The sequence below is a fragment of the Pelecanus crispus genome, chromosome 4 (genome assembly GCF_030463565.1).
Source record: "Pelecanus crispus isolate bPelCri1 chromosome 4, bPelCri1.pri, whole genome shotgun sequence".
Classification (NCBI taxonomy): domain Eukaryota; kingdom Metazoa; phylum Chordata; class Aves; order Pelecaniformes; family Pelecanidae; genus Pelecanus; species Pelecanus crispus.
In genome coordinates, this window is record NC_134646.1 from 28,648,611 (window position 1) to 28,672,591 (window position 23,981).

The 23,981-nt window shown below is 41.8% G+C and overlaps 1 protein-coding gene across 2 annotated transcripts; it reads right to left on the bottom strand.

Moving 5' to 3' along the window:
• Positions 1–82: 82 nt before the first annotated feature.
• HADH (hydroxyacyl-CoA dehydrogenase) lies at positions 83–22,239 on the bottom strand. Of its 2 annotated transcripts, none has more exons than XM_075708766.1 (8): positions 22,108–22,239; positions 18,453–18,581; positions 16,786–16,943; positions 12,261–12,387; positions 6,401–6,490; positions 4,811–4,883; positions 1,574–1,690; positions 83–566 (listed from the first exon to the last, which is right to left on the bottom strand). In XM_075708766.1, exons 1-8 carry the CDS (start codon positions 22,237–22,239, stop codon positions 448–450), a joined length of 945 nt encoding a protein of 314 aa, XP_075564881.1. In that variant the 3' UTR covers positions 83–447. The 2 variants fall into 2 exon arrangements, with proteins under 2 accessions (XP_075564881.1, XP_075564880.1); XM_075708765.1 differs by having other exon boundaries at positions 1,574–1,735; positions 4,793–4,883.
• Positions 22,240–23,981: the final 1,742 nt, after the last annotated feature.

Below are 23,981 nucleotides of genomic sequence, written 5' to 3' on the forward strand. Positions count from 1 at the left end.
TCACTACATTTGCCAGAGTGAAAAAAGACTGCCACCCAGTGGACTACAACCACGTACATCAACTGCAAGCCATGACATTCAATAGAGAATTGTTGAAAATTTTATTTTTAAGAAAGTGCAGTTATTTTCAGGATTTTCCTCGTTAATATAATAATGTTTCAAATACATAAATTCACTTGTCATTCTGTCCTGCACCTGAAAAATCAACATCTGCATGAAGGCACTGTACATGTAAAGCTTTTCAGAATTACAAGAAAAAAAAAAAATCTACCAAATCAAGCTTTCAGCAGAGAAAAAGTTAACTAGTGCAATCACTCAGTTCAGAGGTGGGTTATGTTCTAAATGCAGCTTCTGCCATCCTTGAGAAGGTTCAAACAGAATTCACCTGTAATACGGCAATGCTGAATAGCATACGCAGATAGTTTAACACCTCTCGAGGCTTGGAGTTCATTTGTATTTGTAAAATCCTTCTCCAGTCTTCTTACCCAGCTTCTTCTCTTCTACCAGTTTATTCAGGAGTGGGCTGGGTGCAAAAAGAGGATTGTTGGGCTCTAATGAATGCCATCCTGGTCAAAGAAAAGAAGTGGATGAATTAGTAACAGTTCTGTTTTATATGCAAAGACAATAGAGATCTGCATCTCCTTAGAAAAATATTAAGAGGCCAGAAAACTGAAGGATGTTTGGAACTTATTCTAGACTTTCTGAGACCCTTTAATACAGCTTCATAAAGCACAGCTCAGTATTGATGATTATGAGCAAATCTAGCAATTAGTCTTCAGGCGTAGTCTACTCTGAACACCTTATAATCTCCATGACTGAGGATTTTTAATACTTTAAAAAAAATTAAGGGGAACTTTTAAAATATAGATCAGTACAAGGAAATACAACAAAGGCTACGCTGAAAAGAAGTTCAAGTGGAAAGAAATTCCAAGTTGAATTTACACTGTGAAAGACATGGTCAGTTAGAACAATATAACACTACTCCACAGTACTGGCTAAAAGCAAGTTTCATTGAAGATGCTATTTTGAGAGTGACATTCTGCCTCAGAGAATATTTAAGCTGCTCATTCAAAAATTATGTCTTCTTTTGTTACTGTACTGACATTCATCCACTTATCAACTGAAGGGAAAGGGAGATGGTATACTTGCATCTTTCAAGGTACTTACTGGGTTTCCTATTAATTTAGAGTTGAGAATGGCTGGCATAAATAGGATAGGGAGTTTCAACATTCGTTGCTGTTCATCAGAATTTCTTATCTCCAGTATGTCTCTCTTCCCACTGATTCTTTTTTAGTTATATAAAGTTCTGCTAATATTATTATTATTTTCACCGGAACTTGATGAAGTCAGCAAAACCACCACTGTTCTGTCCCCATGTGCAAAGGCTACGGGCATACAGTACAAACGCTGTACTCATACTGCATTCTGAGCTGAATTCTCATTCCTTTCTCCTCAACAGTTAAAAGGCTATGCCATAAACATTCAGTTTAATTAAAAGTCAGATTTTCATTAGAACATTCATCCACAATTTAGCTAAAAAGGGGAAAAATAGAAGAAAATAAGCAAGCAGTACCATCTATAATGTATTTACTGGTATCCAACCCAACATAGTCCAGCAGTTCAAATGGACCCATGGGATAGCCAGCCCCAAGCTTCATAGCAACATCAATATCTTCCTTTGATGCATCTCCTAGAGAAAAGATTGACAGTTTGATGAACAGAGAAAATCCCGCATCTACTTGGCACCACTTATAAATAATTAACAGGATCTTTCTTATTTCACCCTGGTGCAGCTCTTCACAGAAATCTCTGCACGTTTCAGAACCACAAAAACTGGAATCAGCATAACATACGCTGGAGTATAAAGCTGAGCCTCTCACAAAAAAAAAAAAAAAAAAAACCAAAAAAAACCAACCCAGCCCTGCAGGCCTGCTTTCCATTTTTCTAGCTTCCTCTTGCATTTCAGTACAGATCACTATGCTATTGATGGAGCCGCAGCTACTGTGCTCAACCTGTCAGAAAGACTAGAGGAAGAACTGGTCACTACGAAGAATCAAGAGCTTCTTTTAGAGGCAGCTGAATAGTGCAAGTAAGGAAAGATCTCAATTTTAGCTTCATGAGATCAGCAGCAGCTTTTGAATGATGCACAGGACAGAGCTACCCTTACTCTATAACAGCCAGAAGGCAAACGATATCCAGCTGATGGAAAAGGCAGGCATGGTGGCAGGGGGAGCAGTAGCAGCTGGGTAACATGCTTAGTTACAGCAACTTTCACCAGAGGATATCCATCAGCACCAGAGACAGCAGATAGGAGTGACCTGAAGAGACTGTGCTGATGCAGTTAAATTTGTGAATTCCAAAATTATTTTTAAAAAATAATCAAAATTATCAGAAATCTGTTACTTCAGTCTGTGCCTCTAAAAATACAAATCCTGCATTGCCACATTGTCACAGTTAATATTCACCTCATTCTTTTGCTGGGAATGCATATTTTATACTGTCATGAAAGCATATGCACCTCTACTGCTTATTTCTAATACATATTTTGATAAAGGCAGTGCACTTCTTGGCATATCCTATAAAAAGGACAAAGTTAAACAAACCCCAGAGGTACTTTTTAAATAACCTCCATGCTCAATGCCTACAGGCATGCAGGGTGTCCAAAAGCTTGGCAGACATAGCCTATGCAATTCATACACCTAAGATCAGAGAATCTTAGAAATAAATTTTCAAAATCTCTTGTAAAGGCAACAACTTCAGTGAACGTTCTGTATGAAGTAATAATTTCTTTATACATCTTCTTTTACCCTTTAAAGCTGACAATTTTATTTTTTTAAACCACATTTTATTTCTAAGAAACTGGGAAAATTAGCCTTACTTAATTCTAACATAATTTCAGTTCCCCAAATTCAAACACATGTAAATCCTCAACTCACTTGAAGCTGATGCAGATGTACATACTTCTATCAACAGAGTTGTCCATCTTTGTTTGTCAAACTTGGGACTTGGCCACCTGACAGTATACGGTTGCGTTAAAAAGGCAAACAAGGGTTGTACCCCTAGTTCATACTAGTCTCCTAGTACAAAGCAGACTTCGGTAGAAACTTGACTGACAGCTTTTTTGGTTTTCCACTAAGAATAGGGCAGTACAGACCACCATACATAAATATTTATAATACGCCCACCATTTAAATCACTGTTAATATACTAAAGGTATTTTGCCTACGCAAAAGCACACATTTAACCCATGGAGATTTTGTATAAATAAAGATTCAAGGACTGACCCAATAAAATGGTATTTCAGTGCTTGGGGTTGCCAGGAAAGAGACCCAAATTTCATGCTAAAGTGGACAACAATCTGGCTCATGTCTACTCTGAGAATTAATGCAAAGGATATGAGAAAAAGTTAACCTGATTCAATGGAAAATATGAATTAGAGACAGCCATCAGGCTTTTCAAAACATTAACCAGCTTTTAAAATAGATTTCATTAGAGTTAAAAATTCATAAATGAACTTCAACAAGTTTGGAAATATCATACTGTTGAACAAAATACAAACAGAATAAAGATGAAATCAAAATATTGTTTTACTTAGGCAGAGAACAGTCAACTTTAACATACAATCTCTGTGACTGTTTTCTTCTACATTTAATTAAAAGTTCTATTGTCTCCTGCAATATGCATAATGATACATGTCACATAAAGGCACCTCTTCTACACACACTGGAACACCCATACACTTTATTTAAAATTGTGACTTTTTCTAAGAGAGTAACACACCCTCGCATCCATGCCTGTGCCTTTCAAGTCACTAAACTTGCTCTTTTCTCCCTTTGAGATGTAATTAGGGACATCTGTTGATGGATAAACAAGTAGTGTTGGTTTACATCTTTTTCTGGAGATCAAACCATCTCTTCCATGTGCTATAAAAGAGATTTTTAATATTTAAAGCATATTTGGTGGAATCCTGATAATGGAGTGCTTTCATCTGTAAAAAAGCTGTGATTTCAAAAACAAAATATTTCAAATGGCATTCTTAGTAGCACACAGCTATGAGCAGAGCACTTGAAATAAAAGCAATTATACTCCATAATTTCCTCTTTATCTACTACCTTATCGGCTTGTTTCCTTTTCAAAACAATCATCAATGCTTTGAAAAATTCAGTGGTTCTTTGGAGATTCATGATTATTTCTACCTACCCTCAGAATTAACGTAAAAGAGGCCAGCAGTGAGATGGGAGTTCCTAAAGAACCTATGTGTAAAAAAGGACATAGAAAGGGAACAGGAGGTTTTGTGGGGCAATAGTTGAACCCAAATCACTTGTATGCCAGTACTGTAGTGTGACACTGAGTATTATACTACTCACCTCATCTGAAAACCGGTGTTCTATTTCACAAGCCCAATACAAGTGAACTCAGGAGAACTTTGCTGATGGTCTCACTATGGGATTTTCAACCACTTTCATTAACATCTCTTGGGATGAAGAGAGGAAGGTTCCTGATCAGTTGACAGGATATTTTCACAATGGCACTAGACTCACCTTGTCATCTCCAAATCAGAAACTTTTTCCACCAACAGAAATTTCCCACACAAGTAACAAGTACCTTCTAACTCTGCATACACTGACATTTCAAAGTGAAGACAAGGTCTTTTTAACTACACATATTAGCTCATATTTGATGTTCACTATTCACTTCCAGGCTTTAAGGTCTGAAAGTTTTGAGGGAATCCCAAGGCTTTTCTGAAGGGATGTAACATTTAGCAGTGTTATATGTCAACATTCCCTGAAGCCAATATCCCAACAAGTACCTCTCTCAAAAAGTCGAACAGCTTCCATCATATATGGCACCAAGAGACGGTTTACAATAAACCCTGGAGTATCCTATGAAAAGAAAAAAAGGGATTCTAAATAAATGTTCTTTAGCAGTACTACACTCAAATGCTAGATGACAAATCAAACAAGTGGATGAAGACACTTATTGAATCATCAATTTCTGGTACTTTCTAAACTGTATTTTTCATCTGATTTATCTGCTCAGTATTAAAACACAAAAGATGAATTTCACAAAAAAGGAATGGCACATAAACATTCATCATGACTGAGAACAATAAGACTACTACAAGCCCAACTCAATTAATGGTAAAATAATTTAATGTGGTCAGTTGTCAAATGCCTTTTCTTTAGTAAAATTCTGCTGATACAATTTCCTGAAGGATATGAGAAGAGCAACCCTAACAGGTTTTTTTGTATATTCACTACTAGAAACACTCCTGGCTAAGTAGTGTACTTCTCCCCCATTGCTCCCTGGTAAACCATGCTTTTGCAAGTTAGGATCGCTTCAATAGCAAACACCAATGCTACCAATGAAAAGATTGGATACATGCTGCCAGAAGAAGGTAACAAACTGATACAGAACTTCTTTTACACAAGCTTTAATGAAAATCAAAAATACAAAGAAAAGAGAAAGAGCTTTACAAATATACTACTGTTTCAGATGTTTATTGTTCACTCCATTTTATCTCAATATTTAATCCAGAGAATTCCAAGCAACTTCCCTTCTAAAAATAGGAATTAAAAAAAAAAAAGGGGGGGGGGGGGGGTGTTCAGATATGGAGACTGCATTAGCCTCTACCCAAGCTAATTATAAACAATAATTCATCATATATTCTGCATATTACATACTGCAAAAGTGTGACAGAAACAGGAAAAAAGTCAACTAAGGCCACAGAGCAATTTAGCAGTACAGCCAGAACTGGAGTCCAGCATCCAGATGCTGAATTACCGGTAACTACCGGATTGCAGGCCCTTCTTTTTATGACTAAATCTCTCCTGGGGGCTGTGAAACTCAAGGCAATAGCTTGCATAAAGCTACCCAGACCACAACTTAATGGATTCAGAAAAAGTGTGCTTAGGAAGTAGGATGTTATGCTAGACAAAAAAACCCAAAGCTGTGAAGCAATGAAGATTAATATGGGTGTAGTTACTGCAGTCTTAAGAAAAACTTGCAATGAGCACACACCATGGAGGATCCATCCAACTGCCTCACAGTACAAGAGGTAGCAGTCTTGTCTCTAGCATGGCTAAAGATGAGCTCCTGCTTAAGCTCTCCAGTCCAGGCTTCTGCAAGACTGGAAAAGAAAAACCAAAGACTGTAAACCCTGATACTTGTGAGCTTTGCTGCTTCTCACAAGATGTCTAGAGTCACTCTACTTTGAGGAATTTGTGGTAAATTTGTGGGCGTTTTCGTTGTCAAAATGCTTTTAATAGGGATGAGAAACTGGACAAAAACTAGCCTGGAATTCTTGAAGTGCTCTTACATCTACTAAAACCTACCACCTTAAAATTAACAGTTTTCAAAAACAGACCTTCTGAACCCTGTATAATCAAAATGTACTCACCTTACAACTGACAGGACTCTTTCCTACTGCTTTACTGAAATCCACAAGTGATTCAAAAGTCTTTTGGCTGGTCATTGGAGTCTTGATGACCTGGGCAGAGGGAAGGTGGGGAGAGCATAAGCACATTTATGGGCAGAATCTCTCTCATTTCTCAGTACAGCAATGATTAAACTGTAATCCAGAACACTATTCCAGAAATGCACAAAACATTTGTTTTGCAAAAACCAGTTTCAGTGGATATATATGTAACAGACACAGAAATATATTTTAAAGACAGATACAGCATTTTGCACATTATGAAATTATGTGTTTCTTTAAGATACTTTCCCACTCAGCCAGTATGGATGGTAAAAGGGACCATTCTTTGGAATCCCATTTAGAGATTATAGTATCACAGGACAACTTTAAAAGCTACATAGTCTCTGTTGCCTTAGGAAACACAATGGCATCAATCCAGGGAACCCTGTTAGCAGACATAGTTCCTGATATAAAGGGTTGTAACATCTACCCTGTGCCCAATGTTAATGTGTTAATTCTAAAAAAACATTAAAATTTATCTTTCAAATATGTGACAGCCTCTTAGCTTTTGCGTAGTACATTTCCATGTTGATTTTCTTCACAAATGAGTCTTTTGTCACATGTAGTATTTTCTATACTTCACTGGAGTTGGTATGCATTAAGTCATTTATTAGAGACCTACAACCCCCCCAAAAAAAGAAAAAAGAAGAAAGAAAAAGAAGACTTGCAGAAGCTGAACTGGTTGTGATATTTGTATTAAGACTGACCTCCATGTGCAGTAACTGAAAAATACTATACATAAGCAGTTAAGGCTGACCTCCTTGTTCATACAATTAAGTCACACAGAGATTACACCCCCACCAATGACTGACATAAGGCCAACACAAAAAAACACTGTTAGGACTGAGGAAAAGGCTTGTTTCTCAGCAGACAAAATAGTGTTCTTTGACATCAGATAAAAATATCTGAGATACTTACATAAGACTGTAACAGTTTCAAGAATGAATTTTTAATATACACTTCAAAATTTTAAAACATTAGCACCAGTCCTTTGTATTATCAGAGAAAGAAAAAATTTGGATTATATAGAGAAATCCCCTCAAAGCTATGCACTTCTGAGCATGAGATCAACAATCTACGAAAATAGGAGATAAGACTCAAAGGCACCACAGAATTGTGACCCATGAAGGATAGCTTCCATGACAGATGACTGGCAATTCCAGTAATATTTTTTATAGTTTGGGCAATTCTCTTAATTTTCCCCCCATTATTTCAAACTGAAACATCTGTTTTACACAGAAAATGTTGTTTTACAGTGTTTGTCAACGCCAATCCTGATTTACGGCAGTAGATCTGAAAGGATGAGAGGTCATCCAAAGGGACCTGGACAAGCTGGAGGTGGGCCTGTGTGAACCTCATCAGGTTCAACAAGGCCAAGTGCAAAGTCCTGCACCTGGGATGGGGTGACCCCTGATATCAATACAGGCTGGGGGATGAAGGGGTTGAGAGCAGCGGAGAAGGACTTGGGGGTACTGGTAGATGAAAAGCTGGACAAGAGCCAGCAATGTGTGCTTGCAGCCCAGAAGGCCAACCACATCCTGGGCTGCATCAAAAGCAGCGTGGCCAGCAGGTCGAGGGAGGTGATTCTGCCCCTCTGCTCTGCTCTGGTAAGACGTCACCTGGAGTACTGCGTCCAGCTCTGGGGCCCTCAGCACAAGAAGGACATGGACCTGTTGGAGTGGGTCCAGAGGAGGGCCACAAAAATGATCCGAGGGCTGGAGCACCTCTCCTACGAGGACAGGCTGAGAGAGTTGGGGTTGTTCAGCCTCGAGAAGGGAAGGCTGCAGGAAGACCTTATTGCGGCCTTCCAGTACTTAAAGGGACCCTACAGGAAGGATGGGGAGAATCTTTTTAGCAAGGCCTGTTGTGACAGAACAAGGAATAATGGATTTAAACTAAAGAAGAACAGATTTAGACTAGACATATGAAAGAAATTTTTTACAATGAGGGTGGTGAAGCACTGGAACGGGTTGCCCAGCGACATAGCGGAGGCCCCATCCCTGGCAACATTCAAGGTCAGGTTGGATGGGGCTCTGAGCAACCTGATCTGGTTAAAGCTGTCCCGGCTCACTGCAGGGGGGGTGGGCTAGATGACCTCTAAAGGTCCCTTCCAACCCAAAGCATTCTATGATTCTATGAAACAAAAGCAAAGCCTTAAAAAGTGTATGTATTTACTAATATTGACGCCTTTCAAGATCAAGCCACTAAAAGCACAGCTTCTGTGTTTTGAAGTTCTTCAAATACTACTCATCAACTGGAGTGACTCTGGGCTAGGACATTCATAACTCAGGTGAAAAAACCCACAAATTACAAAGATTGACCACAGCAGTCATAGAGGCATTGCTGTTTTTCACAAATGATGATAGATATCTTCTGTATTTTTCAAACCTCACAGAGGCTTAGTTTAGATTTCTAAAGACAGTAATTTGTTTTAGGCTTGAGACAAGGCATAAAACATTTCATCCATAGAAATAAATTACTGCCAACAAGTAGTTCTTAGCACAGAAATCAATATAGGCCTATGTTAGCCTAAGGAATTACGGTAAAGATCTCTGACAACACCTACAAAATTCCTTCCTTTCCTTCTTACATTTCCCCAGAGCATTTAGTTGCAATATACAGGATGCAATATTAAACCAAAAAAAAACCCCCAAAAAATCCACATAGGTACAGAAGTTAGTGACAGAATTTGCAAGTGTCTGCGCCCTTGTCAGACAACCATACTCTGAATCAAAGTTTGTTCATTTCAGCCAAAAGGTTCAAATATTTCAAAAGAGGGAGGGAGAAAATGATACATTCAAAGACACAGAGCAAGCAACTGCATATGTATTTTAATGGGAAACAAGCAAAAAATATAATAAAGTGAATCTTGGGGAGTTCAAAAGCCAGGCAGAACATACCTGAAGGGCTTGTCACCAAAGCAATACTAGAACTAATCACTCATGGGACATAGGAAAAAGATTTACAGCATTTAAGGGCACAAAGTATGTGAAACTTTGGGGCGGAGTGGCCAACATGCGAAGTTTATTTTCACTTACTCAAGAGCTTGTAAGTTCTTGCTGATCAAGGTCAGCCATAACAGGGGAAGGTGAGAATCACAGAATCGTTTGGGTTGGAAAAGACCTTTAAGATCATCCAGTCCAACCATTAACCTAACACTACCAAGTCCACCACTAAACCAATTAAGGGTAGAGTAATAATTTCATGTTTCCTGGCTTGGTGGCTGGATTATTTCTTAATGGAAGTAAAAACTAGGAATCACTAAGGTTGGAAAGGACCTCTAAGATCATCAGTCCAAGCTTCAACCCAACACCACCATGCCCACTAAACCATGTCCCAATGTGCCACATCTACCCATTTTTTTAACACCTCCAGGGATGGTGACTCCACCTCTCTGGGCAGCCTGTTCCAATGCTTGACTACTCTTTCCATGAAGAAATTTCTTCTAATATCCAATCTAAACCTCCCCTGACACAGCTTGAGTCCATTTCCTCTCATCCTATTGCTGATTACTTGGGAGAAGAGACCAACACCCACCTCACTACAACCTCCTTTCAGGGAGTTGTAGAGAGCGATAAGGTCTCCCCTTCTCCTAAACAATCCCAGTTCCCTCAGCCACTCCTCATAAGACTTGTTCTCCAGACCGTTCATCAACTTCGTTGTCCTTCTCTGAACACTCTCCAGCACCTCAATGTCTTGCTGGTACTGAGGGGCCCAAAACTGGACACGGTGTTCGAGGTGTGGCCATACCAGTGCCGAGTACAGGGGGACAATCACTTCCCTGCTCCTGCTGGCCACACTATTCCTGATACAAGCCAGGATGCTGTTGGCCGCCTTGGCCACCTGGGCACACTGCTGGCTCATGTTCAGTCGGCTGTTGACCAAAACCCTCATGTCCTTTTCCGCCAGGGAGCTTTCCAGCCACTCTTCCCCAAGCCTGTAGCGTTGCATGGGGTTGTTGTGACCCAGGTGCAGGACCCAGCACTTGGCCTTGTTGAACCTCATCCAATTGGCCTCGGCCCATCGATCCAGCCTGTCCAGGTCCCTCTGCAGGGCCATCCTACCCTCCAGCAGATCGACACTCCCACCCACTTTGGTGTCATCTGCAAACTTACTGAGGGCACACCCAATCCCCTCATCCAGATTATTGATAAAGATATTAAACAAGACTGGCCCCAAAACTGAGCCCTGGGGAACACCGCTTGTGACCCGTCGCCAACTGGATTTAACTCCATTCGCCACAACTCCCTGGGCTCGGCCACCCAGCCAGGTTTTACCCAGCGAAAAGCACACCTGCCTAAGCCATGAGCTGCCAGCTTCCTAAGGAGAATGCTGTGGGAGACTGTGTCAAAGGCTTTACTGAAGTCCAGGTAAATGACATCCACAGCCCTTCCCTCGTCCACTAGGTGGGTCACCAGGTCATAGAAGGAGATCAGGTTGATCAAGCAGGACCTGCCTTTCATGAACCCATGCTGGCTGGGCCTGACCCTCTGGTTGACCTGCACATGCCTGTTGAGCATACTCAAGATGAACTGCTCCATAATCTTCCCTGGCACCGAGGTCAGGCTGACAGGCCTGTAGTTCCCCAGATCCTCCTTCCAGTCCTTCTTGTAGATGGGCTTCATGTTGGCAAGCCTCCGGTCATCAGGGACCTCCCCTGTTAACCAGGACTGCTGACAGATGATGGACAGTGGCTTGGCAAGCTCCTCTGCCAGCTCCCTCAGTACTCTCAGGTGGATCCCATCTGGCCCCACAGACTTGTGAGTGTCCAGATGGCGTAACAGGTCGTCAACTGCTTCCTCCTGGATTACGGGGGCTTCATTCTGCTCCCCATCCCTGTATTCCAGCTCAGAGGGCTGAATACCCTGGGGATAACTGGTCTGGCTATTAAAGACTGAGGCAAAGAAGGCATTAAGTACCTCAGCCTTTTCCTTATCCTTGGTGGCAATGTTTCCCCCTGCATCCAATAAATGATGAAGGTTCTCCTTGACTCTCTTTTTGTTGTCAATGTATTTGTAGAAACATTTTTTATTATCTCTTATAACAGTGGCCAGATTGAGTTCTAGCTGTGCTTTTGCCTTTCTAATTTCCTCTCTGCATGACCTGAGAAAAAGCAGATGAGACACCTGTCAGTTTTCTGCAATGCGATCTTTACTTCGGAGGCTCAGATAAACTCTAATATCAGATTATCCTTATTCTGCTCTGCACTGCAGTATTATTAGAAATTGCATGACGTAGCCAAAGAGAGTATGTTTAGAAAAGACGTCTGAAGAGTTATGTAAAAACTTCTTTTTACAGTTCCTTAAAGGTTGGGAAATATTGTAATACTTCCAAACAAATCATCTGGAACATTGAAACAAACATGACTGACTTTGTTTCAAAAGTCACAAGGCAGAAAGATTTCATCTGCACATCATTTTCTATTGATTTCTATGCTGGTAACAATCAAATTCCTCTGTCAGTCATCGGATGATTTTGTTTAAGCTCTCAGTAGTTCTTATCAATCAGCTTGCCTGCGTGCCTGAAATGATCGCTATAAACAGCACCCCTGCCAGCAGTTCAGTGGAGAACTTCAGAGCCTCGAGACTGAAGGAGCTACCTCTGCCTGTTCAACCTGCCCCTCAACAGAGACTGCACCACCCTCTTATCACTAGAGGCAGCTTATTCCATATCAGAAGAGCTGCAAACTGAGATCTACTCTTTCATCTAACTGAATTCTTAGTGATGACAATTGCATTGCTGTGCTACAGTGGTTATTATGATGATGTTATAAAACACTTACCTCCACAAGCTTCATCATAGGCACAGGATTGAAGAAATGGAGACCACCAAATCGGTCCTGCCTGGTGGTTGAGTTAGCCAACTCCGTGATTTGCAAGGATGAAGTGTTGCTTGCAAATATCGTATGCCTGGAAAAAAGAAACATGTGAATTGCATAAATGACAGCTCTTTTTCTAACAGTAGAAGATTGCTGCACTAAGCATAAATAGACATCCATTGGCTAACCGTCCACAGAATTCTCAGAAATATCCCTGCAGGTTATCACGGTACACAAAACCCCAAGAATTTTAAGATATATATGAAGTCCTTTTCCAGACATAAACCATATTTACTAAACGCAATTTATAATGATTCAAGGTTTTTTTTTGTTTGGTTGGTTTTTTTTTTCCCCTCCAAGAAATATCTCAGAACCTCAACAGCCCTGTTACACTGACATCACACCAAAAACTTTCAGAAACGGCTTTTTCTTCAAACCACAAAAATCAGAAACTAAATTAGAGATTAAACCCAACCTTCCATTCTGGGCTGTATCCTACTGGCCTTTCAAAAAGTTATCCTACTGGACTCATCAAATGTTAATCTATATTGGTGTTTTGTTTACATTTCACCAAGAGATAACTGAGCTTTGCAACAGAGCTTTCGGAAAAGTTACGTCCAAGTTGTGGGGACATCTTATAGTGGCATTAAAAGAAAACATTTAGAGATAAAAAAAACCACTCTGATTTCCATTTTTTATTGTATTTGCTCAGTTTTTGAGAATTTGTTATGGAGAAGGAAGTAAAAATCCTGAAAATTCCTGTTTACACTTACAAATACTCTTTTGTTATTTCCCCACCGTAAAGTGGGCCTTACATTGTTCTGAGGCAGGGTACTAAAAAGAGTATTCTGCATTTCATAGTTTTGACCTTGCAAGGTCTTTGCATCCAAAAGACACTTATCTTCAGTGAAAATCTGCCACTGTATACAAAGAATTCAAATATTCATATAAAATTAAGCACATTGATTTGTGAGATGTAATCATTGCTAGGTTTAGATGTGGGTTCACTTATAGTAAGAGATTTTACCTCAGCATCACTTCCGCAGGTGAATACTGTAGCCTCACACAACATAATGCCTTGGGGGAAAAAAGCATTAAATTTGTATTGTGTACAAGGCATTTTATTTACACTTTCTGCTCTGACCAAGCAATTGATTCAAATTGAGTTTAAAATAGAATTTACATGCCTCTGTGACTTAAAATTACATAATCCAGGCTTCAGGTGACAGCAGAGTTGGAAGGCTTTTGAAGGGAACAGTGAAGCCCCAGGGATGCTTTTCCAGGCACTGGTGTGCTTTCTCTTGGTGCCATCTAGTGGGTCATGGGAAGAGATTAAGAACAGAGTCCAAGACAAGAGAAACATACCATTTCAACAAAACTGACTGGTACAGTCCAGCTCTGTCACACAGTGACCACTGAACAATGCTGCTTTTGTAACGGTTTTATAGCACACTGATTCTAACACAGTGAACAGTGAAAACTACTGGCCAGTTCCTAGCTGAGTCTCCACCTCTAAAGATAAATCTGAGACCAAGAGATGTTGACGGGCATTCTCACCACCCAGAAATAAACAGAAAGCAAGTAGGCAAGAGCTCTTAAAGTGGATACCCAAAATTTCTTTTGTCGTGTTCATTATGATCCTGTTTGGGAAAGTGCTGCAGTGTTTAAATGCCTAAAAGCCACAAAGAACGTGGGGATATTCTACAAAAACCCTAGCCTGACCTTTTCAAAATGGAAATGTGAGACTGACTCAATTCAAGAAAAGGAAAACAGAACTGAAGAGTGGGTAGCAATGCTTTATCGCCTACTCTGAAGATAGTGACCACGTAACACAGTTAACAATTACCGTATCAGGAGGATGAGTATAACACTGAGAGGAATTTAACATACACAAGCAATTTTGCAAAGCTCTAATAACATAAACCAGTATGTGCTCAGGCTGATGGCATCCAAGAAACAGCAATCACCATTTCACCTGGACAGTTACCCAGATGAGGAATACCCTGAGTTCCCAGGGTTGCTCAACTCTCCCAGCTCATCACATTTTCTCTGAAAACTTAAAGAGAAATTCACTCCCCACCCCCAAATAAAACTTCTCTCAATGAAGAATAGCTTTCCCACCCCCCTGCATTTATAGATCCACTTTCAGAGAAATTAGAGCTGTTTTATAGAGGAAAAGGAAGAGGAAATAAGTTAATTGTGTTTTGTTTTTTTAATGCAATGCTTTGGTTTTGTGCTGTCCCCAGACTTATCTTCATTTGAGAGGTCATCATAGCACAAAAACGGGAAACAAACATAGCTGTTGCAGCTAAGGAAACACATGGGACATGGGATACAGAACAAAAGAAGAAAAATGCCAGGTTTCACACAGCTTATGTTCCAAAGGCATAATTCATCATCTGGTCTGAGCCACTGTAATACACAGCCCCTCACATTTTGATCAGCTGTCCCCGCAGTAAGTCCCAAGATTTGAATTAGGACAAGTCCTCCCTCCTCAGAAGCCTGGTCTTTCATGATCTCTGCCTATAACATACACTTGACAGTGCCATTAACGCCCAGGGCCCCACAGAAGCAAAGCTTCTCCCAAGATTTAAAGCTATCTTAAACAAATCTTGTCTTCGTTACCGATCAACCACAAGACCACCACCCCCATTAAGCTGACGCAACAGTTAGTCCACATACTAGTTTTAGCAATTTTGAAACACTGAATCTTAGCAAAGGCTGTAGGATGCCTGCACTGACAGGGAGAACCTTCCATTCCACTGCAGTGCCGCACGGGATGAATAAAGCCTACTGCTTCCTTCTATGTGCAGAAAAACACTCATTAGACATTTCTGCCTTTCCCCATGCTACTCACACGATCTGCAACTCTACATTCCTCACATAATTACAAATTACCCTTTGTATCTGATAGCTAATATTTTAAACACTTGGCTACTAAGGTTCACCATTTTGCTAGTTTTTCTTTCTTTTCATCTAGACTTTCTACACTGCAACCCATACTCTTCACCATTCTCTTTTCTTTATCCCACATGTATCCTACATTTAGCATCATTTCTCTTAAAAAGGAAGGCATCTTATCTCATGTCATTTTTCACAATCCTGCAAAATGATGCCTTTTGCCACAGGAAGGAGCATATCTGAACAACTCCCGATATCTTTTAACACTCTGTAATGTAAAATTTGATGTTTTAAGGCAGCTATGCTTATAAACAGCTCTGTCTTATGAAAAATAGCCCCAGGTGTTCAAAATATACATATTATTAAATGAGGCTCCAAGTCTCTGTGCACACTTTTCCTTGCTAACTGGTTCTAGACAGTTTGCCATTTAGTACACTCTGATTTGCTCATTAGCTTTCTCTGCTGAATATGAACAAAGACTCAGGCAACCAATTGTCTGTTTTCATAAAATAAGCACAATCTAATCACAACAATGTATCCTGATAACTGCCGAAGGCACCTACTTACTTTTGTCTGTCAGACTAAGGGTAACCACAAGTTACCCTGTGCTCAGTACACTGTTGCTTGGGATCATTTATTGTTTTCAGAAGTACCAGGTAATTTATATGAGACAGCCTGAAAATTTCCCCAGGCTGAATTCAATTAATGATAACATCTTTTCTCCCATGACATTATATTCAAGCTGCAGCTTGCCTAGTTCTTTAGTTAGACAGTCTAGAACACCTCTTAGCCAACACCCCCAGATTTAGGTGTACTAGTTAAAACCTCAACCTGCCAGCTGTCAACGTCTTGTGATCCTGAATCATCCATTACAAGTATCAAGCTTCTGAGACTACACACTCGCTTAACAGCATTTTTGGGTTTGGACAGAATTCAACAGTAACTTCCAACAGTTACCAAATATAGCTCAAGAAAAGTTCCGGGGACTGTAAGTAACTGAGTGCATGCATGCTAGGAAATTATTTACACTTTTACCTCACACACAATAACCAGCATTGAGCAATCTCCAAACTCTTGTAATACAAAGTAAACAATTCACTTAAGCCACTGTTGAGCTGACTGTGACTTACAGCTAAGAGGTTGAGACTTCGTAAAACTTGTTCTGTGAGGCACGCTGAAAACAAGTATTTTATCATCCCAATTCCATATTTAAATATGGGAACACGTACAGTACCCATACGTCATGTGTACCAGGACAAGCTTATTCTATCGTTGTGCCTTTGCATTTGGATTTGAACTTGCTGACTAGATGGACAAACCTTATGGCTAAACATACCCAGAAGTACATCAAATGAAGCAATGCAACAAGTAAATAAACCTGGCTGAATACACCTGAAAGTGTTTGTAGCGTACGCACCTGGCACAACAACTATTCCATACTACATGACAGTCTGGAGTTGGTCTAAGGAAGAAAAACTCCTGTTTTTAAAAAACAGCAGCTAAGACAATGCAGAACTAATGGTGTAAGAATAAAAACAGAAGATACAAAGGTCTAATTTTCAAAATGTAACAGGAAAAATACACGTACTCTGGAGCAAACTTATCCAGCCTCTTGAAGAGTTCCTTCTTAATTTCCTGGTTCTCCACAATGGCTTCTATCACCAGATCTGTGCTGTGGACCACTGCTACTGCATCTGTGCTGGTTGTGAGGTTCTTTAAGGTCTTCTCAATGAACTCAACACCAGCCTGAAACATTTCCAAGAAGTTGCAATGTCTATTTACAATGATGTAATTTATTTTTACATGAAAAGCCCCTTATGTGCTCTGAAGTGGTTTTGAGCCCTCAAAAACTCAGACAGTCTGCCACATTTCCAAATCGGTGAGCAAGTTCCAAGTATGTACAGATACAATGCCCTCACTGACAAAATTTTCCTAGCCAATCAAATTTGCTTTGAAGCAAATAAGAGATCTTTGAATTCATTGTTTTAGGAAGACTATTTGCTGCAGTTCAGCCTTCAGCATAAAAGTCTGAGTGAACAACTGGTTGGTCAATCAGTAGTTTTTGAGACAACCTGGACTTGCCTTCCATAAAGAACTTTTCCTGTTTCAAACCTTTGCACTGTTTTCATTCAGTGATTATCTGGTTTCACTTCTATGAACAGATACGTGCTTGTTCGTGAATACTTCAGGAAATGAAATGGCCTACACTCACTAGTGTTTCAGTGCAAATGTGGGGAAAAATTATTCTGTTTTCTGACTAGTACATCTGCCAATCACTGACACAGTTTGTGAGGACAGAAATCAAACCGAACTGCAAGACTTTGAACGAAGGGTGAATGATGTAGTACAAGTAAAAACATACCTGCATGCTAGAATATAAAGTACAAGCATCATGTAGACAATTTTCTTTTGGATTAAAAGACTCCTCATAACTATGTACACAATATTATATTGCTCTGGTTATCCTGGTATTACTATAATTTTTCTTCTGTACTCCCTCACACAAATAAGCCCTTTTTCACTTCCTTTGTCCACTGCATCATTCATGTTGGTCATCATCAATACCAGTATATATTATATATGTTAATATGTATCAAAAGAAGAATTGAATCTGCTGTGGAATTTAGAGAAACAGGCATAGCAACAAATAACCCTTAGAATATAAATTTAGATGCATCAACTGCTTCACAGTGACTTGCTGTATATATTACACAGTAATGTAAATGCAAAGTATCTTACACATCTAATTCATGTTGCTTCAGGGTAGTTAAACTTGCACTTTAATTTCCTTTGCAGTAATCCTGTGCCCAAATCTTTAAAGAGAACTTACAAAGGTATTAAGACAATTCTGTTATTCTGTTGCTATTCTGTTACTATTGGCTTTTGGACAAAATTGGTACATTCCCAGGTAAGCACTCAAAGATATCTTGCTATTAAGTCAGGATGAATAATTTGGCATCATTTCACATTTAGCATCTGTTTTAAAAGGTCACCAAGTTGTTTTAAATCTTTATCTCAAGGCGGAAGTCTACAAAGGAATGAAAATAAGGTAAGACATCTTCCAACCTCCCTGAATAAAAAAAAAAAAAAAAAAAAAAAAAAAATCAAGTTCTTCAGCACACTGGAAGAAGTTTTCTTTTTAAGCCAGTATATTAACATGCTTTACAATACCTAACTGTACATAATATCAGAACTTCAGTATGGTAGTTTTATTCTCCTAAGTTTTGCTCGAGGTATAAAGAAGATAACATGAACCTCAGGCTTATCTGCAAATTTCTTCTTTGCCACTCTCTTCAAACTCTCTTCAATTCCTTTTGCAGACTTTTTAAGAATTTCATCTGACTGGTCTACTAACACCACAGTGTGACCACTGGCTGCTGCAACCTGAAAGTTAAAAAAAAAGATTCAACATCAGTATCATAAAACAACCAACCATACTGATTTGTGTTGGGGCAGACAATACACTCAGCAATGAATTAGGCAAAAGAGAGCTAAAGAACATTGAATCAAGGCTTACGCACTTTACTAGAAAAATCACAAAAACCTGCACACAGCTGGGGCAGAGGGAAAGGGATAAAGGTCTCAAACAACTTTAGGGAAAGGGAAAAAGAAATCCATTTTTCCCCCGAGCTGCCTGCAGAACACTACCTACGCCTGGAGACAGCTGAAGTCTGCAGCTACGGCTAGAGAACAAGCAGCTGTCTTGAAAAGAGCAAGTGGCTTAGCTGTGATCCTTGGATCTTGTAAGGAAAAAGGGCTGTGGAGACCAAAACTGTAATGCTGGCAGGGTGAGCGGGTGGTACAAGGGATGGCTAACCCTGTGTTCTTGGGACGTAGCGTAACACAACTCTGCTGTTAGGCCATGGGCATGTCCCTGCAACAACAGGAAGGTGACAGTGGAGCTGGGAGTAGCAGTGAAATGTTCGCCACTGCAGGACTCTACAAAGACCTGAACGGCCCATAAACTTGTTTTACTTTGCACTTGGTACAAACACTGGTTCAGCTACAGACAACACTACTGGGTTGTCTTTTTGGTCAGTATTCAATTAATTTAAAACATATAATGTCACTTTTTCACATTGCAACAGCCTTCTAAAAATCAGCTGTTCATTATCTGTTACTTCACTGTTCATTAATTTATGTTTCTCTTGTTAGTTAGCAACAGTTTATCTTCATTTTGGGAATTCTTGAACTAACAGAGTTGTAATATAATAATTGTAGAAAACAGATGTTAAAACACAGTTCCACTGACTACGAAGTCACACATCTTAGGAGCTTACCTTCTGCAAAGTTCTACTTTACATTTAACTTTGCACCTGGAGACTACAGATTCTCCTGTGCCCACAAGACCTACTCCAACAAAGGTAGCTGCAATGAAAAATAGAGATATCTCCTGAAGAAAAGCATGGTGCTATTCTCATCCAAGTTGCCTTACTAATCCAGCAAATAAAGAAATGCCACACTGCCTCTGGACAGAGCAGTATAGCTTTAACAAGGTGTCAGTCTGCAGCTGGAGATTTCTTTATCCATCTTTTTTTAAATTATTTTTTTATTTTTACTATGGCCATTTCATAAAAACAACTGAATCATAAAAAACGTTTAAACCAAGCTTGGATTGGCACTCCTAAAACTTCATCTGTTGTTGATCATTTGCAATGGCAAAGCAAGACCCTCCACTCTTCAGAAGAAAAATCAGTACCAAGCACATTATAAGGGATACGTCACTGATTATCCACTTATGATTACACCATCACTGACCAGTTGGCAAAAAATCCTAGAAAAAGTAACATCTCCCTTTTCCCACCTCATTCTTAACATATTTACACAGACAGGAAAGAAGAAAAATGGCAAAAGATCATACCATCTCCTTGCAATTCAAACACACGCTCGCTCAGACTCTATTATCCTATGATCTTAAGAATACTAAATAAGAAACGCAAGAGTGCTGGGGAGTCAATTAATGCTTTTCTTATACAGAAGTGCTTCGCATGTGGCAGAACCAGAAATTATAAACTCCTGGCTTTCAGCCATACATTTTAACAGAGGTTAGCTTCTCCTGACAGTATGAGAAAGCAAGAAAAGAGGGGATACAGTTTCTTAAGTGTTCTAAAAGGGAGGAGAAGCTTTATTAATAGGGTGCAGAGGGGACCCTACTCAGTGTTACAATCATCACTGCTTTGAGATAATTTTGGATTGATAAACTGAAGGCAGATGGTCAGCAAAACAATCCTTGGTCCTTAAGAGTTGTAGAAGACTGCAACCCCTGTTAACTGCCAAATACCAGACATGTTTTTCTTGACAAGCTGCTCTCTGAAAACATGCAGTCTAACAGAATATGCAGATCAGTTCACGTTCCCTGCAGAATTATAACCTTTGCATAGTGTGCATATTCTTCAAACACGAGAACAACTTTCTCAGCGGTTCTTTCAGTGGAAACCTGAAACTCTAGCATCAAGGTACAGATGCTACAGAGGAGTGTTTTTACCAGACAAGTTAATAAACAACTAGCTAATTCCTTAGCAAAAAAACCCATAGCCCCTGTATTCCTCCTGCTAGAGATTTGCCAGGAATGTGAGAAAACTTCAGTTCTGAGAGGGAAGAATTGCTATTTATGAAGTACAACCTCACTGTCAGTTTCCACTTGGGGATGCCTGCAAACTCCAGTTACTCTTTGTGAAGTTTGTGAACTACCCTGCTATCTTGGGCAACGGGCTCTTTCTGTGAATTAAGTAAATATCTAAATCTTAAATCACTGACTGTTCAGTCTGCTGCCCCAAAACCATCAAGTTAAAGATGAACTTGAAAGCCAAAGGCCTGAGATTAAACACGGGGAAAATAAGTCCTATTTAAATATTAACTACTCTGTAACTCTGCAGATGATTAGCAGCTACATGTTTGTTTTAAGTGCTGTATGCTTCTTTAATAACTCGTAAAATGTCACTTGATCTGCTCCCTTGGCAAGTTAGAAGAAGCTTCTTTCTTGGACCAACATTTTCCAAATATTATTACACACTGTGTGGTTTACAAATAGTCCGCACACCATCTTAAGAACCACCTTAACAATTTAAAACTTTGACCTTGGTGGTTCTTGCCTACCCGTCTGACCTGAAGATGCGTCGATTAGTGAGAGAACAACAAGTTTGAAAGTTGAGCAACTGGGCAGCAGCGGCGCAGCCGTGCTTCCCACTCCTCCGCGGCAACAAACCCAAAATTCGCAGAAGTCTGCCAAGACGGCAGAAGGGCTGCGTCCCTCCAGGCTCCCAGCGGCCCTCGGCCTCGGGCTGCGCTGCGCCCACGCTGCCCCCGGGGCGAGCCCCACGGCAGGCTCCAGCAGGAGCCTAGTTTTGGGTGGGGGTTGGGGTTGGTTTGGGTTTCTTTTTTCCCTTAAATACTGCGCCGGCCTTGCCACTCGCAGGGCACGCCTGAGCGGCCGCTCGACTGCCAGAGCTCGGCCAGGCCGGGCCAGCAGCCGGCACCGACACGTGACGCTCCCCGACGGAGCCGGGGCGCGGCCCGACCGCTCCGCCGCGCCCGCCCCTTCTCCCTCAGGGGCAGCCTGGAGCGCGGCCCCGCAGCCGGGCTCAGCCTGAAGGATAAAAAACCCCCCAGTGCCACGCAAGAAAACGCGAAGGGGACGCGAGGAGCAGCGGCGCGGGGCGGCCGCAGCTGGGGTTCCCCCGCCGCCTCAGCCCGGGAAGAGCACGAAGCGCGGCCCCTGCCAGCGCGGCCTTTGGGGCAGCAGGGCGCCCGCACGACCCCCACCCCACCCCGGCAGACGGCGCGGAGGCGACCCCGGCCCCGGCGGAGCCGTGAGGGGGCCCTCCCGCTGCACGCGCCGGGTAACGGCCGCCCAACGGCCGCCATGGCGCCGCCGCCGCCCCTCACCCCCGCCCCGCCGGGCCGCGCTCACCTGGGCGATGCCGGCGCCCATGAGGCCGCCGCCGATGACCGCCACATGCTTGACGATCAGCTTCTTGGCGGCCGCCGTGGCGGCGGCGGCGGAGGCGGCAGTGCGCACGAAGTGGCGGGTGGCGAAGGCCATGGCGAAGGGCGGGCGGCGGGGAAGCGCGGAGCCAGAGGCGGCGGGGCCGGGCCGGGCCGGGCGGGGAGGGGCGAGCGCCGCGCTCCGCCCCGGGGGGCCGCGGGGGGCGGTGGCCGCCGCCGGGCCCGGTAGAGGCCCGTTGGATCCTTCGCCTTCGCCGCTTCTGGTTCCTTAGGAGCGGTCAAGTAGCGACACCGAGGTCAGCACAACAGAACTACGGCCGCAGACGGCCAAAACTCCCTGCTAGCCCCCGGCTGGCCTTGGCCAGGGGCAGGCCTGACGCAGGGGCTGCTCTAACCGCTGCCCTTTGCAGCCGAGGTCGCTGCATTTCCCTCCAAACGTCCACACTTCTGCTGTAGCAGCTCATTTTCTCAACGTTAGAAGCGCTCCGTGTAAGAGTCTTTCCAAACTGGAGGGGATTTCATTTTCAGGCTAGCACAAACTACATAGTAAACCGGGGAAAAAAAAAAAAGAAAAAAACCCCAAATCCTTCCTTTATAAATACTAACAGCTGAATTATATCAGATGCAACCCACCGTAATCTTCCATCTAATTCCTGTATCGCCAGAACAACCAGCACTTCAAGTCAGCAACGGCAGCAGCTTGACAACACGGCAATTACAGCGCATTCTACTTCACTCAGTATCGGGGTAAACATTAAGCAACTTGTTTTCTTCAAACAAAAGAAGCGGAGTATTCTCGTATCTCTGCACTTTGTACCAAAAGCGCAATGCAAAAAAACTCCCTTTCCTCACTCAGCCTCACCTGACAGCAGATTAAATCAGGAGCAGTATGTGGCTGCTGGAAACAGCTTTACCCAAACAGAGACACAGAATTACTGTTCCTTGTGTTTACAAATGACAGCTCAACAGGTAATGAATGAAGTTCCCTAAAAAACCAGAACGTGCCAAGTTACCTGCAACCCAGCTCCCGGGTGTAAGACACAGGATTCCCACATACGGCTGTTGCTCCCGAGTGCCCAGCTCTCCGTACGTGCCAGCGCTCGCACCTGCTCCTTCCCCACAAGCGCTGCCGTTGTCTCCTGCCCGTCCCTCCCCTCCTGTGTGCGAGGATCTCCTGCCTCTCCCTGGGCTCCCTCCGGGCCAGAGGCCCCAGCTCTCTGCCCCCCACCCCAGGCTCTCCCCGGGCACCCCCTTCCCTCTCCGCCCTCCGCTCTCCGACCCCTCTATGCCAGGAGTCCAACAAAACTACACCTCGACTCTGCCCGTGGCTTTATTTCCCACCTCGTTCCTCAGGTTGCACATCTCCTCCTGGTGGCAACTCATTTGCCCTTTTATCTTCCTCATCTCTTCTCTCTCCTCCTTTTATTCCGAGTAACAATGTTTTTAAAACTGCATTGAGAGAATGAACAAACATACTCTATCATTCGCTCACGACATGCCTGCCATTCTATTTTCCCAATTGCACTTTATTCCCCCACCTCCTTCACTCCTCATCCAACACATTTTGTAACGTCTTCTCACGCAAAGGCTTTCTTTGTAAGATGTAAAACAGCAAACACCACACGATTACTCAACAAGTGGAACTCATTAAAATTACTAAGCAAAGCTGTCAAACACTTATTTGGGAATTACTTTATTAAAAATAAATTACACTGAAGCAAATTCTGAAGTCCTTTTTAGAAATAAAGACATTTTCAGCATTCAGAAATAGCCATCCACTTATATAAACATATATTTTTCAATAAGGCATTTGAGATGCTTCCTCTGCTAAAAAAAGGA